The sequence below is a fragment of the Toxotes jaculatrix genome, chromosome 3 (genome assembly GCF_017976425.1).
Source record: "Toxotes jaculatrix isolate fToxJac2 chromosome 3, fToxJac2.pri, whole genome shotgun sequence".
NCBI lineage: Eukaryota > Metazoa > Chordata > Actinopteri > Toxotidae > Toxotes > Toxotes jaculatrix.
The window spans coordinates 29,446,265-29,471,099 of NC_054396.1; the positions used below are offsets into that span (position 1 = coordinate 29,446,265).

At 43.4% G+C, this 24,835-nt stretch overlaps 1 protein-coding gene across 1 annotated transcript in view; it reads right to left on the reverse strand.

Annotated features, from left to right (window-relative positions):
* The window catches only part of si:dkey-49n23.1 (semaphorin-3D), a 59,767-nt gene that overhangs the window by 28,199 nt on the left and 6,733 nt on the right, over positions 1-24,835 (reverse strand). Inside the window, exon 2 of the mRNA XM_041033143.1 lies at positions 5,728-5,983. Within this exon, the coding sequence (XP_040889077.1) occupies positions 5,728-5,899 (172 nt within the window). The 5' untranslated portion in view covers positions 5,900-5,983. The remainder of the gene's footprint in view (positions 1-5,727; positions 5,984-24,835) is intronic.

Here is a 24,835-nt window from a genome sequence, read left to right on the forward strand (position 1 = left end):
CTTTGTAACAAACAATTCAGCTCAGCAGAGATTTTCTACAGAATGAAACACACACACACACACACACCAACAACTGTCTGACACAAAACAGGAAAATCTTTTTACACTATTTCTCCCATTTTAATGCCAAAATGTAAGAATTTGATTGTATTTAAACTTTTTTTTTTTAATTTTATGGCTGAAACAAAGAATAATGTTTGTATGAATTATTTTGCCATTTATCTTCTCACTTCACTGATAAACTTGTTGCATGTGACAAAGGTGAACCTCTCATTCTCACGCTTAAGAAACTAAAACCTGAGAATATTTCACATTTTTTTGATTAAAAAATTCGATTATTAAAATAGTTGCAGATGAATTTTCAGCTGAAAAAACTTTATTCATTCAGGAGAAATTCACATGCTGATGAACCGACACATGATAAATAAACATTAATCACAAATTAAACTAAAACTCGATCGTTCTGTCTTTGCCACACACACACACACACACACACACACACACACACACACACACACACACACACACACACACACCCTCTCTGACCTCCTCTCTGCTCTGTTTTGCCTCAGGTGGTTGACAGGTTCATTAACCTCAGGAAACCCTTCTACCCAACGTGTCCTCCCTCCTCCTCCTCCTCCTCTCCCTTCCTCACCCCTTCCTTCCTTCCTTGTAGTCAGCTCTTCTCCTCTTTCTTTACCTCTCCTTCTTTTCCCTGCCTTTCCTGCCACCTCTTCTCCTCAGTCTGCTTTCTAAAATCACAGAGGGGGCAAAGGTCAAGGTTCACTGCATGACACCACAAGGTACGGGCAACACCTCCTGAGGAGGAGGAGGAGGCTGCACTGAACACGCACACACACACACACACACACACACACACACACACAAAGGTCACATTACAGTTAGTATGAGTATAACCTTGCTCCATTTTTTGTTCTCATTTTGTCTTCTCAGACACACACACACACACAGTCACACACACACACACACACACACACACACACACACACACACACACACACACTCCTGACTCCATATTTCAGTAACAGTTTGAGGTTTTGTCGTCATTGCGAGTGAACTAAATCAGCTCTGACAGATTCTCTGCAGCAACACGTGAAATGTTTATCAAATAATGAGAACAACAACAAACATGGTATCACACCCAGGACTGAACTGCAGATGTGTGTGTATGAGGACACCTGTGTGTGTGTGTGTGTGTGTGTGTGTGTGTGTAGGCAGCTGTCAAAATGATAACTGGACGTCTGTGTGTACATGAACATACTAGTTCATGTTTTCATATCTGTCTGAGTGACCAGCTATGAAAATAATGGCTGGATGTGTGTGTGTGAGTGTGTGTGTGTCTGTGTGTGTGTGAGAGAGACAGAGATAACACACACTTGGATCTATACTGTCACAGCCTTCCCTTTGTGTGCTTTTACGTGTGTGTGTTTTACAAATTTGCCGTCCCACCGCTCCACATGAGCTCAGCGTGTTTGCGTTGGATTTATTCCACATGTTCGTCAAAGCTGTCAGAAACGAGCGGAGGGAGGGAGAGCGCTCGTCAAAGACGTTAGATCTACTCTAAACCAACACACACACACAGCTACACACACACACAAACACACGCTGACACACTCATTCATATACGCCTGGCGTTGGTTTTAACTGGCCTCGAGCGCCAGGCGGGTGGAGCTCTGACACAAGCTTTGACAAGATTTCACAACTACTGGAAAATATCTGAAAGGTGAAAAGGTGTTTAGCTGATGTGTGATGTGCATCTGAATTGGTCTGATTACGACTCAGTGATGCAAACAGGCCTGCACACACACAGACACACACACTGTACACACACCACACACTGCACACACCACACACACACCACACACACTGCACACACACATCACACCACACACACTGCACACACACACCACACACACCTACTGCACACACACACCACACACATCACACCACACACACTGCACACACACCACACACACACCACACACTGCACACACACCGAACACACCACACACCACACACTGCACACACACCGAACACACCACACACACACACCGAACACACCACACACTGTACACACACTGCACACACACACCAAACACACCACACACACACTGTACACACACTGTACACACACCACACACTGCACACACACAGACACACACCACACACTGCACACACCACACCACACACTGCACACACCACACACACACTGTACACACACCACACACTGCACACACACAGACACACACCACACACTGCACACACCACACCACACACTGCACACACCACATCACACACTGCACACACGCCACACACTGCACACACCACACACACGGAACACACGGAACACACCACACACATCACACACACTGCACACACACCACACACACACCGAACACACCACACACACACTGTACACACACTGCACACACACCGAACACACCACACACACACTGTACACATACCAAACACATCACACACACCACAAACATCACACACACTGCACACACACTCCACAGCTCAGCTCAGTTTCAGTCTTTAAGTCTAGTTAAAACTTAACTAACCTAACTAACCTTAACCTGTGGAGCTTCTGACCAGTAGAACTACCCACAGTCCGGCCTGTGGTTTCACGTTACTCCACCGATCAGTGCACCAGCAGAGACCGGGGTGAGTCCAGGACGTGTCCACTAAACCAAGAATCCAGCAGAAGAAAACACTGCAGCTCCAGATGCAGGATTCAAAGGGTCTTAATTCATCGTGGGTGTGTTCTGTGTGTAACATGTAATAACATGCAGAGTGTGTGTGTGTGAGTGTGTGAGTGTGCAGGTGTGTTTGCTCGTTAGCAGATTGTCTGTGTAGAAAGAATCTTTTGCATGTTTGTGTGCAGTTGTGTGTCTGTGTGTGTGTAACAAACACAGTGAATGCACATTGTGTACACACCCATTAGATGCATTTCACTGTCATTAGATGAACAGTGAAATGCTGCACCACTGACTTCAGATGACATTTTTATTGGTTAATCGATCAGTGGCTTCCCACTGCCTCCAGGTAGCAACGCGCCTGACACCACCTCATTTCAAGACCAACGCCAAAAACCAGACCTGCATGTGGAGGTGCAGGTGATGAGACACAGCTGAAGGAGACAAAAGGAGACATTTGGATAAAGTCCATCTGTCAGGACGTTTGTCTTCACTGATCTGGAAACAGCTCAAAGATTCTGAAGTTTTACTCTGATTCTGATGTTTTATATCGATGACTGGAAGAAAGAATGGTGTGAAAAGCACACACACACACACACACACACACACACACACACACACACACACACACACACACACACACAGTGACCTGCATGTGTTAATATTCATGATTTCTGTGTGTGAGCTTGACAGGCAGGGAAAGTGTGTGGATGTTTGGCAGTGTGTGTTTTCCAGAAGCCAGAAGATAATAGAAAGCAGACTGGAGAGTTGTGAAAACCACACACACACACACACACACACACACACACACACACACACACACACACACACACACACACACACACACACACACACACACAAGCTACAGGTATTGCTTTAAAAATATTTCTCCATCTTTTGTCGTACTCCCTGTTTTTGTCTATTTGGCCGATGACGCCTACACACTCCTACACACACTCCTACACACACACACACACATGGTCAGGTTAAAGGCTAACAGAGTGTGTCTCCCTGCAGGATGAGGGCTGGTCTCCCTGGATTCCTGCTCAGGTCACACACTGGGTCGGCAGTGACGCACGCTGTCCTCTGTGTGTGTGTGTGTGTGTGTGTGTGTGTGTGTGTGTGTGTGTGTGTGTGTGTGTGTGTGTGTGTTCATTGCCCCTGAAGCTCCTGTCTGAGTATCTGCCTTATAAAATGTTAACAGTCTCTCTAATGTTGATCCTGCAGCTACAAACGCAGCGAGAGAACCACGTCTTACTTCATTAACTGGTTCACTACAGCATTTTAAAACTACTGTGCTGCTACTGTCAGCAGGACCAGACACAGACACACACACACAGACACACACACACACAGACACACACACAGTTACACAATCCAAACAGTGTTTTTAACTGTTTCTGACAAACATTATTCAGTCACACCTTCAGGAATCATTCTGAAACTCTCCCTTTTTACTGTGACACAAAAACTGCTTCACTAATCCTGTTCATCCGTCCATGTCTTCATTCATTCATTCATTCAGTCAGTGGGCCGCTCACTCGGCAAACATCTCACTAACAAATACACAATGAAATCAGCCTCCCTGAACTAACCGCTGCTGGATAGGAAACTGTTGTTGGCTTTACTGGTGGTGCTGGTCGCAGGGGGAGGTGGGGGGGGGGGGGGGGGTGGAGGGCATTCAGGGGAAAAAAGTGTGTTACTGCGACTGGAAGTGAGCACATGACTTCATCTGTTGTGGGTTTTTTTGTCTTAAATGAGAAAATAAAGTTTTTATGAAGGAAAAAACAGAATTCCAAAATTCTGTTTGGAATCAGTGGCCCACATATTAATATAACGTATGCAATATTATTAAAATATATATATTATAAAAATATTATAATTTTTCATTGTTTTAAAAATACTTTGACTTTATTCCTTCCTGCTGCTGAGACAAACCAAGACGACAGACACTTCTACAGTTACAACATCGTCCAGATCACCGTCACATCAGTCTTCCACTGATCTTTATGATGGTGTCCTCACGTTCTGTCCTGCTCTGACACTAATACGTCCCCCTGAGAAAATGACTTTACCACTGAAAAACGTTAACTGGACACAGACTTTCCTAAAATCAGACATCACATCACAGCAGCAGGGAAATAACCAAACACTTCACTTTGTTCAGGAACTCAATCCAGCTTCGACCGGGCTGGGTTCGTTTCAGGTTGTGATGTTAACTGATAGACGCCGAACCATTAAAGCAGGAAATGAGGTTGAATAAGAATTTTAACTAATTTGTTTGTGTTGCTTTGTTCTTTAATCTCCTGAAACAAAATCAGCCACAAATAAAAGCAGAAACTCTCCAGGCTGAGAACAAAGCTCCAAAATTCAAAGACCAAAACTGATCTTAAAAACTCCCCCATTCATTCTGAATTATGTGTTTACCCAAAAGCTCAGTGGAAAGCTGTGACGAATGACATTCATGATTAATGTCGCTGTTTAAATGGGGCGCAGAACATGTCAATGAGGCATAGAATGATTTAATGGGTGAAGTTATAGGCAATAAAAATACATTAACTGTACACAGAAAAATGTAACTCAATCTGTCATCTGTTGCTGTTTCGTGGTGAAGTTTCAACCCAGAAAGAAAAAAGCTTTTCGGTCCAGACAAACTCTGAGAATTCAACCGAGCAGAGTCAACACCGATACCACCGATCAGGACTGTTACTCCTGTGATCTCCCAACAGATAATTCACATAAAACCACCAGAATGATTCTTCTGCTGTAACATGAAACCAGAATATCATGCTTCGCTTCAAATGCAGCAAAAATGATGCTGCTTTCAGAAGTTTAACTGATGGACACATCATGTGCGTCAGTTATCGGACCATGATTGGTTTGATTAGTTGTGACCTGACCGTGAAAACATGTCAAACTCTGCACACACACCACCTCAAACATCGACGTGGAACGGGGGACTTAAACCAGACAGGCGTTCTGGTTCACAGTTCGATGTGTCGCCTACCTGTGTGGGAGAGCTGCAACCGTGGCTCGGTTTGGCTCCAGGCTTTGGCATCTGGAGCGGCGCCGGAGTCTGCAGGCCGCGGCCACAGCAGTGGGACGAGACACAGCATCAGCATCTGAAGGGACGCCACTCCTCCGGTCCTGAAGCCTCCTGCTGCAGAAATGTCGGTCATCTCTGACTGATCTTCACAGGTGAGGAAAGAATGAGGGAAGCAGGATGAACCAACCGGTCACATCACACTGTGGGCTGCAGCTGACTGGAAGAAGAACGAGACAGAGGAGAGAGATGAAGAGAGACGTTAGAGAGCTGCTGGGAGACTGACCTCCATCATTACCCTAATACTCAGCTGTTCTTTGAGCTCAGTGCTAACATTACTGTCACTGGGTTTAGACATTCTGACCTGCTGGTGACCCTGAAGTAAGTCGACAGTGCAGGATGAAGATGTTTAAGTTCATATTGAAAGACTCCAAACCAAAGAAGCTCACGAGCATCTTAATCTGAGAAAACACTGTGTGCGAGTGTTTCACTAACTCGCATGAACCATTCCTCAGTATGAGCACATTCAAGATTCAAGATTCAAAGGGTTTATTGTCATTTGCACAGTAAGGAAACAGGTTTCCCTGTACAATGAAATTCTTACTTTGCTCTTCACCCAGAATGCCATACATGAACTGTGGATGAACAGAGAGAGACCAGAGCTCCGGTCAGGCCAGAAATAATGTGACAGGCTGATTTAAAAAGACAACACGAGCATTTCCTGTCTGCAGAGAAACCTGAAGCCGTTTGGACATAACTGTTATGAGACAGAGCATGAATCTGCATCATACGTGCTAAACAAAAAGAGGGTTTGGTGACAATCAGGACCTGAATAAAACATCACGTCTTTTCCAAAACGAGATGATGAATCTGATAATCGCAGATAATTAAATTTAAATTCCAACTGGGACCAATGAGTAAGAGTTACGGCCAAACAATCCCAGTATCTCATCTAATTGAATCACTGCACATTTCTAAAAGACATGTCCAAGCGACCTCTTTTTGACATCATTTGTCCAATTTTGACCCCCTGAAGGTGCAGACTGTGACGCCGGACGCCAAACTTATATACAGAAGTTTACAATAAATCACAATTCAATCCCCACTCATTTATTTCCATTTTTATTTTTGTTAACCACTGGCACAAACATGTCACTAATAAAGCTTTTGACTTGTTTTATTTCCTGCCAACTAGCAGTAAAAACAAGGAACATGAATTTAACGGCCTGCATGTGGACACTGCTTCAATGTTGTGCATCAGTTGAAGCCAACATGCTTTACTTTTGATTGTCTGCCGAAACTAAATGAACATGATAGTCAACAATTACCAGTAATAGAAAAATAAAAATAAACAAACATAAAAATAATAAAATAAATCACACAGCCCACCTTGCTTGGGTCTGTACCACAACAAATACACAATAGAAATATAAAACAATAAAACTGAATGTGTTTTGAGGTAAAATCCAACCAGAACCAATTATACTGAATACAGAAAAGAAGACAAAGTACAAAAGCTGTGACAACATTCTCCACAATGGATAATCAGTCAGTGAGTGACTGCTGTGTATCCTCCATTTCTCTGCGGTGCATCTGAAGCATCTGATGCATCCGTACGAAGTCCTCTGTGGCTGTATCATCAAATTTCATGACTCCATCTGCACGAGTAGAAAAAAACAAATTATTAGAAATATGCAAAGGCAGTCTGCGGTCATACTGTACTGCTCTCACCACCCGCGCCCTCATGCACAAATACGGTGAACACATAAATACACAAATACCTTAAACAACAGCACATAACGCAAAATGTAAGCTAGCAAACAAACTCCACTAAATAATGCGCAAGTTAGCTTGTTCGTATCGTAGCTGCTAACACAATATGCTAACAACACAACACAATAAACACAGCAGTTTGAAAACTACACACACACACACACAACACTTATAGACTGTTAATGTTCCCAGGCTGAAGCGTGTGCAGCCACATTAACCAGCTTTACGAGCCCATCTCTGTGTTACTGACCGAACTCACTGACTGAAGGAGCGGAGCGGCAAAGATGGGAATTGGAACATTAACAGAAAGAGCGCTCACTCTGTCACCGTTTCCAAAAACTAAGAAAAGTACAGAACACTCACTCTGATAGAATTTCCATGAACCAAAGGAAAATACATCTTTCCCATTTTTATACTTTTTAACACTTTTAACTTATGAACTTTAAATATTATTTTTAACCTTTAAAGACAGCACACATACACCAAGTCCCCATATCTGTAAGCAAAAATATGTTCCACTACCAATCCTGGATTAATACATCTACATCACTGCCTGCCAACTGAAAAGAATGGAACACACCGCGGGGTTCGCTAGCATGTAAAAAGCAATCCCCGCCATGACGGAGCCGCTAAATATAAAGTTCGTAGCTTGTTCTTTTCGCTAGCTTAGCGAATTTAGCTTAGGTTAGCTACCAGCCTAGCTCTGGTTAGAGAGCAGTGACTTAGCGACCGAACAATGCTTCCCGTTCCCGTTAGAGCTTCAGCTAACGGTCGTTTTCAAAAGTAATTTCAATTCCATTTTAACTATGACCAATGTTTAGCTAACATTAGCTGATGGGATGATATGCAATGCCAATCGTAGCCACAGCAGATTTAGGTCGTTTAAAACAACAAAGCTAGAACAGCTAACACTATAACTACATAAATGAACATAAAATGAACAAACATGACCAACTTACCTTCAAGTTAGAGGAAAACGGTAGTTTTTTTGTGTACGCTGAAAAGAGCCCAGCGCCCACTTGCGTCCACAGGTGAGTCAGAGACGGAGAGAGGGTTGATGAAACTCGCCAATTTGCGCCAAAAGCTTGACGTGTTGCCTCGGCCAATCAGAGTGGCGTTCACTGGTAGGGTTATGACGACGTGCTGCTTCAGCCAATCAGAGTGGCGTTGACTGGTAGGGTTATGACGACGTGCTGCTTCAGCCAATCAGAGTGGCGTTGACTGGTTGAATTTCCAAATAAATGAATAAAAACATAAATAAATAAAGAAAATGTACAATAACAAAAATACCATGCAATAAATAAATAATTAATAACAAATAATGTTTAATCACAAATAATCTGTATTCATATTCATTAATCACGTTGATAATAACGATGTTGATAGTTGTCATAAATTAATAAAAATTACATCAATAATGTCAGTTTCCTGCACCTGTCTTAGACGTCCAAAAAGTTACCTGTTCCGACGTTAAATTGTTGAACTCCATATTGACGTCCAGGTGGGGGCGTGGTTAGACGTCCAAATATCGGACCTAGTTTGCAAGTCGTGTGAACGTCCAGAATTGGTCTTGGACCGACGGACGCAATATAGACATGATCTGCACGTCCATCAGACGTCTAATGTTTAGTGGGTAGAAAGCTGGTGGACACCTGAATAAATCTCTAGCTGACAGGAACTATATGCACGTGGCTGCATTAATGTGGGAATGTGGTTCACAGGGGAAACCTGTGGCTGAATAACTTCAAGACTTTAGACTGAGAAATGCGACTGGAGTGAACCTGCTGACAGAGGACAGACAGTTAGCAGCTTGTTAGCTTGAATTCTGATCCTTTACAGTCCTTAGTAGGAAGACACAGGACAAACATGGACGAATGGAACAACGTAAAAGACACCACGCTCCTCGTTGGAGAAAGACTGAACAAGTTGTGTTGTTTTTGCGTTGCGTGTTTTGCATCACTGTGCTGTCCTTTCTCATGTCTCTTTTTGCTGTTGTCTGTTTTTCTATATGCAGTTATCCACTGAATGATGTGCTGAAAAGTCTCTGAGATGCAAAACTATTTCCCTCCTAACCGTGAAATTATTTCAGGTGGGATGAAAAACGTAGGGTAAAGATAACAAACAAAGTTCCAGGAGAAACTGACCATGTTATCATATAATTTATCATAATTTATCATAATCCACGACGGCGGCTGGCTGGCTAGCATCATGTCAGAGGGTTTTAAAGAGCTCAACAGGTTGGAGAGCCGAATGCTGAGAGAGGAAAGACAGTCAGACCGGCGTCACTGGGCTGCTGCTCCACTCTTTAACATACATGTGGAAGAAATCTGAATTCAGCAGCGGCAGCAGATTTCCACACATTTATATTCACTGTTTCAGATTTTACATAACTGAAGCTCCAACGAGCCTTTCTGACCCCACAGTGAATCTGTGAATGTTTTCTATTCACTGTGGAAGACGAGGACTTTAATTAGTCATTGTTCCAAAGTTTTAATGCTACTAAACACTTAAAAACAAACTGTGGATGACTCATAACTTAATCACAGCCTTTAGTATCCAGCTTTTTTATCCACCAAATAGCCTTGGGATAAAAGCTTTTCAAAATAAAGCCGTTCCCGTGCTATGTTCTGGTGATGAAATTCTCTGTAAGACAGTTTTATTTTCTGAAACTGTGGAAAAAACTGTCAAACACAGGGCAACAAACAAAGCTCATGCTCTTTGTGACATGTTCTCTCAGAGCTGATAATACAACAGAGAAGGTCTTTGTGCTGTGCGTAAAACATGATATGTTAACAAAAGAAGGAAGACAAAGAAACGGAGGAGGGAGTAAATGTGTAACGGTAAATGAAGAAGCACTAAACTGAAAACGAGCTGTGTGCAGTGAAGAGTAAATAACTTTAGATAAACAGTTTGTGGTTCTATGAAAACAACAGTAAACCTGTCACTTCAGGGTTAAATGACAAAATCCAGGCGACAGAGAAAAATGTTTTTTCTTTTTGCAGTAAAATGAGCAACGTCTGTGTAAATACGTCACCAATAATCAGATTATAATAATCATAATTTCAGATTTGAAATGTAACTGTAGAAGCTGCTCTGGAGTGAAACATCACTCTGACAACGTCACGTTTGTTCAGCTGATGCTTGACTCAAGGAAACGACCTCCTCAGACCTGTCAACACAGAGACAGACGAGGAACAAACTGTCTCTTCCTCTCTGCTCATCTGATGTTCGAGTGTGTGTGTATCAGAGAGAAAACGATTATGAAGGAAAAGAGATAACCAGTGAAATATGTTTGTGTTAATCTGTGAGCATGCAGACGTGTGTGTGTGTGTGTCCATGTGTGTTAGTTTGAGTTTGTTTTTGTGCGTTGACCAAAGGAAACCTGGGTGTTAACAGAAGTTTTTAAATAAATCCCTGAAGGAAGCTCATCGTCTGTTTCCTCTGTCTGTCGGTTTGATTTACACACACACACAGAAAACACTCACATAAACACACACACTCAAACCTGACACACTCACGCATACAGAGCACACTTATACTGTACATACACACTCTCTCACACACACTGACACAATGTGGTGAAGGCGACCGGATGAACACGTTGACTGCTGGAGACTAAAAACAGAGTTTGTTTACGTGTTTTTCAGTCGTCTTTATGGTTCAGATTCAGGTCAAACGTCCGTCACAGAGGACGGACACACAGTGATGCCATCAGCTGAGATATTTGGCTGCTTTCACCCCCCCCTCACAGCACGATGCTGCCCCTGCCATGCCTCACGGTATCAGTCGGGTGATGAGCAGTGCCTGGGCTTCACCGGACACAAGGTTTGGAGCTGCAGCAAAGACTGATGGACCAAGCTCCATCCATTTAAAATGAAATCCACAACAAAGTGAAGAGCTCTGAACTCGTCTCTGTAGTTACAGCTTTCTGAGCACTGTCGATAAAGTTTGACACACACACACACACAGGGGGTTAGAGGTGGATGATATTGTTGAGGGAAACGGTTCCCGTGGTTATCAGCTCGACCCGTCTTTATTTTCTCTTCCTGTTGCTCCATGAGAGCTGCTGCTAAACAATGAGTAAACAAAACAAGCTGTGTCACATCCAGGTTTTCAGCCGAGCCTCGACTCTTTACACGTTTAAACGCAGTCAGAAACTGAACGACGGCATTTTTATTCCCATGTTCGTCTGTCGTTTCTACTGCAGAGACGGAGAGAGGTGAAAGACTCAGATAAAAGAAAGAGATTCTGTATCACACTGACCCTCTAACCTACATCCTCTAACACAGAGCTCCTGAAATAGGCTGTTTCTGCTCTGAAATGTCAACTCTTTGTGTGGAGCTTCCGATGTTAGCGGAGGGAAAGGTTTGTTTAGATAAAGACTGAATAAAAAGTCTAAAACCAACTTCCTAAATGTGGAAAAAGCTGGTTCGTAACATTTCATTTTTCAAAGGAAAAGAAACAGTTTGTTTTTTGTTTGTCTGCTGATGTCGATGTCGCCTGAAGATAAAAGCAAATATTCATCTCTTCCTGGTGAAATGGTTACGAGCTTTAATGATATTTATGTGAGAGTCTGACTGAGAATTTTGTGTTGAAGATCCCTGATACTGATATCAGCACAGTTAGTATCATCGGAGAACGCTGCATGATGGGAAGCACCAGCTGCTCCTATTACAATATCACTCAATACACTTTTGACCTGCCTTGTAAAATCAGAGCCTCTGAATACTTCAGATGCTTTCTCTGAGCTCCAGCTGCCTGGATTACTCCAGAGAATAAAACCAAGCAGTTCTTGCTCCTGGCTCAGGAATTAAGTCGTTTTATTATGTTTACAGGAGGACGAGGTGAAAATGTGGCTGGCCACCTGAGAGGAAGCTGGAAGATCTCACTTTAACTGAATCCACCTTCTCTTCTTTAATCTCATTCATTTACAGCTTCATGTTTTGGTATTTCCTCATCTTCGTCTATCTTCCTCCTCTTCACTGCTCTATACTTCCCTTCTTTAATCCTCCTTATTGAATCTTTTCACCTCTGTCTCTGCTCCTCATCTCTCCCGCTTTTTCTTCCTCTCCTCTGTAACTCCCCTCTCTCTCCTCTGTGATATAATGATATTTCTCTGTCTGCCAGAGGAGGTGACAGCTTTACAGCATCTCTCTGCCAACCCTCTAATCCTGATGATTTAATGACTCTCCTCCCTCCATCCGTCCCTCCCCACTGATCCCTCCTGTCATCCTATTACTTTAACATTAAGTTGAGGTAATTTCTCTCACTGCTTCTTAAATCTTATTTTTAATTCCACAATAGCTCTCTCTCTCTCTCCCTCTCTCTCTCTCTCTCTGTATGTATTTCCATCTTTTCTCTGCAGTCTCATCATTTTTATGTTTTTTTCTCTGTTGTTGTTAAAACTGATCCACCTGACCTCGCTCTTCTCTCTTCAGTCCCGGGCCTTTCAGTCCCCCTCCATCAACACCACCTGCCATGTCCCAAACGTGTTCATGCGAACTGATTTTAAACTGGATGGTATCAGTCATTTTGGATCAGATTCTAATTTTTTGCCGTTTATTTGTTAGTTGTCTGAGTTTTGGGGAGTGTGTTTTATGTCGGTGCCCAGAGAACAGGTGCATAGCTCGGGCAGAGGTTCAGCCCTGAGGCCCCAGACCCAGCCGGCACCCTGGTACCCGAGCGTACGGCGGTAAAACACCTCCAACATCTATTTATTCTCGGTTTACTGACAGTTTGCTCGAGGTCACATACACAGAGTTTGTCTTTAACTGTAATAATGTGAACAGGCAGTGGGATCAGTCAAACAGTCGAGCTTTATGAGCACATGAGGAATGTGTGCGGAGCCTTTAACCACAGTGTGGTTTCAACACTGTAAGAGTTGCACAAATCATCTGGATGAGATCAGTGTTATTCTGCTGCTGCTATAGTTTCACTATCATTGTAATTTACTTTAATTTTTAGTTTTTAAAAAATCCTTCATTTATTTTCAAGAGATCCGTCTCCTTCATGGATCAAGAAAATCTTCTGTCTCATCATCATTTCATCATTCTGTCTCACTCTGATCATTTTAGATACAAAGAAAACGTGTTATGTGTATGCATATGTTTGCAAATTATTGTAGAAGTAATTTTCTCTAAATCCTGCAGGTTTTAGAGAAACTGTTTTGATTTATTTTGTGGAGCTTCTCTTTTTGCCAAACTTCGCTGATGTTCTGAGGTGAAAAAATCCACAAGGAAACTACAGATGTTGAACAAAATGCAAAACTGCAGAAATCAGGACTCTTCTGTTCACGGTCGATCATTTCTCCCCCTCAGACGTTTGTGGTGGTTTGTTTCTTGAACTCTGAACTCTGTGCAGCAGGTTAACTTTCAGTTGATGTTGTGTTTTATAACACACGCAGCGCTAATCCTGAATGAAAAATGTGTTTGTGTGGTACTATGCTTGTATCTTTGGAAGCAGTCGTACGTCTTAAAGCTCAATGTTTTCTCTTCCTTCGCTTCAGATGGAAAAGAGTCACAATTACAGCCTCTAGAGGGCGCTGTTACTGACACACAAACAAGTGTTGTTTTGGGTATTTGGTGAAATTTGTCTTGAGGGTAGGGTTTCCAATATTTTTCCAGCCAACTTGTTTGCTTATTTCCTTGTACTTTGAGCAATGGAAGGATTCTGAAGCACTTCGGTCTAAAACAGGTAGAAAAATGATTTTTCCCTTTTTACTTTGAGACACGAGTTTCCTGTACAAATTTCACCAGAGAGATGATGGAATTAAATAAATTCAAAGCATATCTGGAGCAGGAAATGACTTCACTTCCGCACAGGGATCAGTAAAGTCCACCTCATATGCTTCAGATAAAACCATTTCACAGACACACGGACATTTGGTTATTGTGTGGAAGTATAGAGGTAAAGGGACGTCTATAAACCCACTGGTATCAGTATTATACAGTCAGAGCAGCCTGCCTGAGTCATAATAAATGTCAATGACTCAGTTTAAGGTCTTTTTTTTCTCTCTAAGGAAATTATGGCAGCATTCTTGATTCAGAGTCAAACACATAGAAAGCTCATTTGGATGGAATTTACTGCAGCAGTAACAGAAACACATTCAGCAGTGGTTTGTTCAATTCAAGACAGGACCTGCGGTGGAAACAGGCCTGTTGCCGTAGGTACAGGTACATTCTTATTTAAAAAATAAGAAAACGTTACTGGCTTAAAACATAAAGCACATTAAAAACTTTGACTGTTAATCAAGGGTGAGTTTTATTCTCATTGCTCCTGAGGAGCCTCCAGCCCATTTCATGGCTCTGAGATACGACTTCAGAGACACAGTGGAAGACGTCAGACTCTCCACAGGAAAGCAAAACAAAATTCTTGAATCCAGGACAACAGTGTGAGCGATGGGGAGTTTTTCCAAAGTTTTTCTCCTGAAAGGATCTGAACAAAAATGAAACTTTCTCTGACAAAAAAGATGGTTATCAAAACTTGGATGCTGTTAATTTTTCAAAGGACACAGACAAATAAACTACTCATAACAGTAATAGATCTATTGTGAATGAAGTCCTGAGATTTGTAATGTAATGAGCTCGGAGCACAAAGGTAACTGAATTAACAACTACCGGAGGAAAGATATAGGAAATCGGATATTGATTTATGTCTATGAATTTATAAAGATCAGTTTAATTCGTTTCTGTCTTGACTCTGAGGAGAATAAATATTTGAAAAGACGTTAAAAACAATGACGTTAGAAGAAAGCAGTGATGTACACTATGGAAAAGGTGGAAACTGTAAACACGTGCACTGCTGCTCTCACCAGAATCTGCAGGTTGTTTTTAACACAAATTAACTTGAATAAAATAGTTGTTTAAAGACAAAGCATCATAGTAAATGTTCCTTTATCTTGGAATAAAGAGTCTTGGGCAAAATTCTTCAGGGGACAGAAGGAAGGTGGTGGAACCGTGGCTATTCCAGACATGGCCTCAGGCCCTCAGCTCTCTATCAGAGTCCTGAACCTGCTCCAGTCTGGACCCAAAGTCAACATTTCATCAAACCACAGAATATAAAACACTGTACCACAAAAACAAAAACACTGCTCAGCTTCATTATTCCAGAGTTCAGAAAAATGTGACGAGATCAAAGAACAGACTGGTTTTACTTTCTGATGAAAGACTCGTCAGTCAAGTGAAAGCCGCCACAGAGACAAGTGCACGGCTTGTTTTTCCAGAGGGATGATCAGAGCCGGGAGTCAAGACAAACAAACAGCGCTGTGGGAACTGAGCTGCACTGGACAAGGCTTTCTGGGAAGAGGAAACTATCTCTGTCTGCCTGTCTCTGATCACGGCTTCTCCTGCTCTATCTGCCCAAGGCCTCGAGGAAATATTCTCCCTCTCTGGGGGTTTCTGGGAAGAGGAAAAGAGCTGATGTCATCCACTTCCAGATGGCAGCGCAGGGAAAGAGAAGAATAGGAAATGGGCCCCTTGATTCTTACACAACTCCCATATCCTTTAAGTTAGTCACATATTCTTATGCATTCTTCAACCACAGTGAAAGAGAAGAAACACACCTGCAGCCTGTTTTTGCCTCACTTTTCTTGACACAAACAGGCCGGCTGTTGTTTAAACAATAGCTTTAACGTTTAGTGACGACGTTCAAAAATCAGCTTTAAAGATAAATGTTAGATCTACTCATGGTTGATGCCACTGGAATATTTATATTGTACAAAAGCTGGAACAGTCAGAGAGCAGCTGGTGGACACAGCGGAACATTTAGCAGCTAAAGAGCCTGATATTTCCCTCAGGAGCAGGTGGAGGCCAAAATCAGAGCTAAAAGAGAAGGAACACTGGACCCAGATTCATCAGGTGGACTCAGATACCACTCCAGATGAAGGATCAGTGTATAAACAGGCAGCATTTAGCTAACAACCAGTTTAAAAGGTGACGTCAGTGTTTTTATTTGATTTCATTGAACTTCCTTCCCTCAAGGACCAAAATGTCTATTGCTCATTAGCAAAATTCCTGAGCCTGACGCGTTGATAGTACAGGTGCAGAGCGAACATGTTCTTTTCTTTGAACTCTTTGTTCCTGTCTTTTCATTTTTCCTTTTCATGGGCACGGGAACGGAGAAGTTCCTGGAAGAAGCTCAGAAGGAAACGGTTGCTCATTGTTAGAGCGAAGGAACGACACAATTAGGCTGCACACAGTGAGACGCCGGGACCTCTGCTGAGAGAAGAGTGAGTGTATATCTGAAAGCTGTGCGATGAGTGTGTGTGTGTGTGTGTGTGTGTGTGTGTATAATGACTCATGCTGTATGAGTGATGTATGGCCACTGCCTGGTTAGATGGATGGCTGCTTATGTCTCAGCTCCTGCCTGTGGGGCAGGAACCCTGGGTTTGTTATTACCTCAACAAACTATAGTGTGGAAGATTTTTTCTATTTGACTGTGATTAAAAAAACAAAACAAAACAAAAAAACCTTCAGACAATGTTCAGACAACGTGTTTGTTTCCTGCCAAAATATCTGACCTCTCAGTTCAACGTCCACCTGCAGTGGCTCCTGCATCCTGAAACTGGTTCTGGTTCTGTTCAGACTCTCACAGAACCTGGTTCAGGTCAGGGAAAGATCCTGGTCTGATTTAATATGGAAAAAGTTTTAATTTGTTTATTTGCATTTAAACTGAACCACCATGTTTCCTGAGCCTTAACCACAGACTGGACTCTGGATGTGAACCTGGTGTCTGTGAAAACAGTTCAGCCGACTGTCTGAACCCCGACTCGCTGCCCCTTTAACCGCCATAATCGTCCTTAACCTCGATCACTGACAGTGAGTCAGTACTGACATACTGCAATAACACAGAGGTCCATATGTTGGCCTGAGCAGTCAATAAGTCTTCGGTTCTGGCTGAAGCTCTAAACAGCCTGAAATTCCAATCAGTCTGAAGGGACCTTTAAAGGCCGGCATGCAGAGGAGCTCCAAAAAAATAAAATGTAAATTTACAAGCTACTGCGACGTCCACGCAGAGAGATAAGACTGTTTTCACTGTGATTTACAGAAGACATATTTTGGTTTGAGTGCTGAGTGGGATTTGGTTCAAACTGAAATATTAACTCGTGGAGAGGTGTGATAATTCGAGCTCGACTGAGCAACAACAGAAAGAGTTCAAATAATTCTCAGGATACGTGTGAAGAACAGTAGCTAACAGACGTCCTCAGGTATCAGAAAACCCAACATGACATCTGTCAACTACAAATATTTATAACAAGATCAAGCTTTTCATTAAAAGTCTGACAGTGAGTTAGTTCAGGTGAAATATTTCTATCATGAAGACAATGAACAATCACAACGACAAATTTAAACAGAGGTGGACGAACCAACGCACCGACATCTCCATCCTCATCCTCAGAGCCCTGCTGCTGCTGCTGCTGCTGCTGCTGCTGCTGCTGCTGCTGCTGCTGCTGCTGCTGCTGCCGCCGTGGAGAAATGAAATCAAACCTCATCCAACCTCATCCAGCACCAGGAGGGAGAAAAGCACGATTTCAAATTTGCTATGTGAACACAAACATGCATGCACACACATACACACACACACACACACTGCCACCCACCAAATTAACACACACCCGCTGCTCCACACACTCACACACACACACCAGCCTTTAGATTGACACACAGACAGTCAGACAGAAACTAGTCCCCCCTCATTAGGCGTCTTAGCGGGCGGTGAAAGGAGCGTCTATTCACTGGATCTGGTGGGAACACTGGGACCAGCCGAGCAAAAAAACAACCAACCAGCCAGGGAGGCAACCTCACACAAGCCTCCCTCCCGACTTCTCCTCATGCAAAGACAAAGACATGAATGCGTGTGAAGCTTAAATTTCAAGACTTGTATCCCCTCGCTTTTCTCAGTTCTCCACCTCTTCTTCGTCGTCATCCTCACCCCCCCTCCTCTGTCTCTCTCTCTCTCTCTCCGTTTTCTAAAGAGAGGAGTCGTCTTAAAGAAAAGCCGCCTAAATTCCTCCTGACAGCTGTCACACTGACCACCAGCATCAGAAACCTCCCCCCCATCACTGAGCTAACAGCTCAGCTTCACACAAAGATCAGCTATTTACTGCGCGGAGACTCTGCTGCCACAGTTCCTGAAATTGTTGGATAAAGTTGAAGCTGAAGTGACGACTTCATCTTTAAACACTCATATGCGTGCGTGCGTGCGTGCGTGCGTGCGAGTGTGTGTGTGTGTGTGTGGTTGTCCTTTAAACAATGGTTTCTATTGAGGGAAATGAAGTGAAGGTTGCTCAGTGAACATGTATCATGGTTTTATTGGACGGCGACGCCCAGAAGAAAAGTGTCAGCTCTTGTGAAACCTGCCGGCAGACTGGACTGCAGCTACAGTCCCATCATCTCTGCCATCGGAAGGTAAAATGAGGTGGCCTCAACTGGTTTCCAGTTGAAAGGACTTACTGGTTTCATGGGTATCACTGGTTTCACACTCTTAGAAATGACCCAGCTCAATGACTGAGCTTTGTGGTGAAGCAACATTAACAGAAAATATTCCTCAATGGCTGTTTTTAAATTTTAGCTTGTGTGTGGACCCATGACAGAATTACAGGGGCCTCAGGACCAAACTCTGAGCCCCGCTGACCCCGCCCACCCTCTTCTCACCCTCTATCCATTGTGTATTTGCCCTGTTGCCACCAAGTTCCCGTTAAAGGGATACTCCAGGGATTTATCACCAAAGAGACAGACTGAAAGAGGGACGGAGGGACGCAGGCTTTCTGTTGAACATTTGTCATCTCTGAGCATTTTTTTCAGTTTCTATAGTCAAACAAAACCTTCACATGCAGGTTGGGAAGCTGCCAAAGAGGCTGACAGAGCAGAGCAATGCAGCAGGAACAGAGACTTCCACCGCCCGGCTGCCGCTCCGTGTGTGAGACCTGTGCACGTCCATGTTGTGTATCTGTGGTGTGAATCTCTGCTGCGATGATAAGGTATCAGAGGAGGAGAGATCATCTACTCCCACTGCCTCCATATCTCCCATCGCTCTGACACTGATCCCAGCCGTTACCAGCTGCACCCTGCACTCCTCCACACACACACACACAACTTACTGACACACACTGATCTTCCAGGAAACACATCACTTCAAACCTCTGTGTCCACGTTTAAAGATGGACTCAGGAATAATTTTGATGTTTTCATTTAGTTCAGTGACGCCCAGTGAAGTGAATCACTGACACCACGGAGAGTCTGGACTTTATCTGCAGCTCTGCAGCGTTTAGTTCACTGTTTTGCTTCTTCAGGCCAAATCCCGAGCATCTGCTCCTGGAACGAGAGCCGCTGACGCACAGACCCAACAAGCAAATATTCGAACAGTCGAGCTGAAAACAACCAAAGCCAAAGTGATAAAATGATTTTCCTGTTCCAGTCGATTCATTTTCTCCAGCGACTCCAGTAATAACTTTTCAATTCAAACCCAGGTTTTAATAAACTTACACATGAACATGATCCTGATTCATCCCTGAACACAAACTTCACATCTTTCTATGTTTGTGAGGACACGTTGGTTCTCACAGAACCCACACACTTACACACAGAAACAGACACACACACAATGTGTTGTGTGTTTAATCTGCACGTCTGTGTGTGTCTGTCCACATGACACAAAAACACTTCCTGTCCTTTACAACTTGAACTTGCACTTTAAAAAAAATGCCCAGAATACTTTCTGTTTCCCAGAGAAACTTTATTTGCTTCCTGCTCCTCAAATCAAAAGACACAATCAGACCTGACAGGTGAGCTTTAATGTCACGCACTTAAACCACACAAAAGCTGCACAGTTTGTGACACTTTCCCACTTGAACGTTGTACAAACCAAGTGGCTTTTTTATTTTTATTACAGCTGTTAGAGGAGCGCGAGTGTTTCCATCAGCGGTTGTTTCCTCTCAGACATCATCCCAGTTCAGATTCCAGCTAATTTCAGCTCGATTGTTTCCTCGCTTCGCTCACATGATAAAAAATAAATAAATTAAAACTAATAATAATAATAAACTACCCTGAATGGCTGCTGCTTCTCACCGGCCATCACCGTCACAGCCTCGTCACACACGTTGGCTGGACTGACCCAGACTGTTTGTGACGTGTCACTGAAGCTTGTGAACTTAGACTGAAACTAACTCCCGACCTGTAATTTATCAAACTGGAGCTTTGGGTCGATATTTATCACCTTTCTAACAATGGAGAGAGAAACAGAGGAGTGTGTGTGTGTGTGTGTGTGTGTGTGTGTGTGTGTGTGTGTGTGTGTGTGTGTGTGTGTGTGTGTGTGTGTGTGTGTGTGTTTATGAATGGGTGTAGATGGGTGTGTAGTTACGTGGATGAGCTGGAGGATGTGTTTTCCTGCCCAAAAGCTTCAGACAGGCTCGTATATACAGAATCATCAGTCTGTACACAGGCAGAGGATCAGGGTGAGTCACACATTAAGTCCCATGTATGATATGATCCATGTTGTATTATACATGTTTTGTTTTTGTCTTTCACTAAGACAAAAAAAAACTTTTTAAACTGTTATTTTGGTTTAAAACTATTTATTTATTCCTGTTTTCAAAGCAGAGAATCAAACTTTTCTTTTGCTGCAGAAGAACTTTCATTTTAAGATTCTTCACCAGCTTCAACCAAAGCATTTCCAGAAAACTCTGCTTAGCCAACAACACCCTGAGGTGCTCTGTGTGTGTGTGTGTGTGTGTGTGTGTGTGTGTGTGTGTGTGTGTGTGTGTGTGTGTGTGTGTCGTGACATGCAAAGATTACAACAAATTAAAGGGTATTATGGGGAGATGTGTTGTCTGTATTTGCGGTTCGTTGTAAAACACTAGTTTTACAGAGACAGAGACACAGAGACACACATACAGACACACTGAATTATCCTGTGTGTGTGTGTGTGTGTGTGTGTGTTTAATGGTTACCATTTCCACAACAGACACCTAATTCTTCACAGGTGTGGTTCAGGAAAAATAAAGTGAATCTCAGAGATCCGTCCTGGAGTCACTGACTGTGCTTCGTCCGTGTTTTCTGAAGCTAAACGGCGTCTTCGCTGTTCGTCCTTCAGTACGTAAAACGGCCCGTGGTGGTGCATGAACGAAACTGACGTCTAAAATTATGTTTTCAGGTTAATCAGAGGAAAAGTCTCAAATTCCTGGGAATAAACTTTGATCGGTCACTGGCAAACACCGAGTTCAGAAGCTAACGAGTCAATCACCAAACACACATCAGCTCAAACACCCAGGATCTGTCAGCAGCTACAGCAGCTTTCCTGAGTTTAATCCAACATCCTGAAACTTTGGATCTATTCAGAGGGAGCCTGAGAGGGATACACACACACACACATACAGAAAAACACACATACATACATACACAAACACACACACCTCCCACTCTCCTATTCAACTACAGCACTGGGCAGAAGAAACAATAGAATCTAAAATAAAGTCCTTCATGTCAACTACATTGTCCTGCACAAAGTCAAATAAACGTTTCCCCAGAGGACACGAATTAAAACAAAGCCTTTCATTTTCGTGTGTGTGTGTGTGTTAAGATGTACAGTGTGTTTATGCTCTATGTGTACGCTGCGATTCTGGTCTGTACATGTGTGTGTGTGTGTGTGAGCTCAGCAGGGAGCAGACAGTTGTGTACAACGTGTGCAGGAGATTCAAGGACACGACCACAGTTTGCAGCTGTGTTTGGAAGCTGTACAGTGAGGACGACGTGTGCACGTGAATATGTGAGTTACAACATGCACCGTACTGTCACTGTGTGAAACTGTCGGACCTCCTCCCCTCAAACACCCACACCGAGGTCAGAAACTAATATCTCCGTGTATTTTCAGTTACTTTGCAGTCGGTTGATCTGCTCTGGGTGAACTGCAGGACTGAACTTTGAGAGATAAATGAAACACATCTGTCCTGCAGCTGGAAACTGGCAGCAAGAAAGTTCAGTGTTTGCCACAGTGGAGCCTCAGACTGAAAGCACGGCTCTGTCACGGGCTGATTTCATGTTTTATCTGTTGTGTTTTGAGTGACATGTTCATCCCACCACCAACATCATGAATCAACATGGAAGCTGTGTTTGCAGCTGCGAGGCGCAGTTAACTTCTCCACACACGTCTTAAGGCATAAAAACACGTAAAAGACCTAAAACCCACTGCATGTTTCCAAAAACACGAACGAACTGAAGAAACCATCATGAGCACCAGCCATGACCACATGTGGAGATTTCACAGTTTAACATGTGTAAAACGTGTGTGTGTGTTTCTAAGTGTGTATCTGCTGCGCGCTGCGTTGCGGTCGCTTGGCGCCAGCTCCCAGGTTTACTCAGATGGTTACGGGGGAAGGAAGCGCTTGGTTTGGCAGAAACGCTTTATTGTTGCCTCCGTCCTGATAAGAGGTTATTAATTAGCAGGCCAGACAAACACAATAATACAATAGAGTCTGATAGTGCTTCTGTTGGGAGGGGGCCTGTTTGCGTGCCAGCTTATACAGACACACAAACAGATGTTCTGGTTCTGCAATTTTGTGTGTGTGTGTGTGTGTGTGTGTGTGGGTTCTTTGTTTTGTTCTTTTGTTCTTTTTCCAACACAATGAGAAAATAAAAGATGGGGGGGGGGCGTAAAATAAGACTGACTGACTGTGTTGTGGATAATCCTGGGATCTTTGACGGGGGATCTGCTCTCACAGTGAAGACGGAGATCATTCTCCCTTAATGGTAAATGATCTGCTGACACATTTGATCCGTTGACTGTCGAGTCAAAGAAATAATCCAAATACCGCTTCAGCCAGGGCGGAGTACAGAAAGGTGAAGATGTCCAGACAGAGAGAGGAGGACGAAAAAAATACAGTAAAAACTGCAAATAACTTCATTAATCACTGAGAGAGAGAGAGAGAGAGAGAGAGAGAGAGAGAGAGAGAGAGAGAGAGAGAGGGAGAGAGGGAGAGAGAGAGAAAAAACAGAAACAAAATAATTATCAGGTGAATTGATATCTCTGAGAATGATTAATGGCACCTGGTGGTTATCAGTCTGTTTCATTTGGCAGCACCAAGCCTCCTTTCTAAACACTGATAGGTTTCATATGAGCTGAACTGTGTTAAAATACATTCACTCTGAACTGTTTTCACATTCACAACAATAAGTGTCGTTTCTCGCCCGTTCGATTATATATCTTGGCTTGATGCTCGCGGTTCAGTCACCTCTGTAGTGACTTTTACATTGTGCACCTGTGATCGGCTCCACTGGTCAGAGTCCGTCAGGAAATTCAGATCAGAACAAACACTTGGATTAATATTTGTGAGCACAGTGTGACTGTGGTCTGGCTGGGATTCAGCGCGACTGTCCAGTAAACTATCAAAATACTTTTACACACATGAACTCATGTCTAGACTCAAACATGTTGATATCAGTGAAATTCAAGTTTGATAAAGTTTACGAGCTGCCGTCTCAGACTGAAGGTGATCCTATCTGCGGCTGCACAGGTCAGCGGGTGCAGGAAGGATTCAGTCTCTGCTCCTGCATTAAAACAAGATCCTCTGGTTTTTCATCTGTCGCCATCATCAGGTTCAAACTGGTTAACGACAAACATAAAACGAATGACGTCAGTCACTGTGAGCTGGGACGAGGACACGCTGGACGTTAAACCGGCGTCACTGTGAGCGTGTTAGCATGCTGATGTTAGCATTTAGCTCGCAGCCTCACGGAGCTGTGAGCATGGCTTCTTTAAAAACGTACCACTGTTCCTTTGGGGTTTTTTTTCTCTCAATCATTAATTACGAAGAACACAACAACACTTCAGACCTAATCAGTTCCAGTGCTGTCACACAGGGGCCCCCCAACAGTCCCAGGCCACTGACACACACCGGGCCCTGACCCTCGGTCTGAGGCCACACATCCTCTGCAGTGACACGGCCATCTTGGCTCCATGTGAGGCAGCTGACATATAAACCCCGCGCCGCTCAGTTGTCATGTCCTCTGGGACAGAGACACTGATGTAAGCCTGTCTGGGTGGTCTCCTCCGTCCGTCCGTCCGTCCGTCCGTCAGTCAGTGTGTGTTTTCATACTTTTGCTCGTCTGTCAAACTCTCTGCGTTTCCCTTGGAACAAAACTTGTTTTAAAATAAAGTCATACTTGCCGGCTCTCTCGTCCTCTCCGTCCTCTGTCTCTGCTCTGTCTCTGCTCTGTCTCTGCCCTCTCTGTTCTGTCTCTGCTCGTAGCAGTTAATACATCACAATGTTGAACTAATGCTAAAACACAATGATACGCCGACGGCAAAG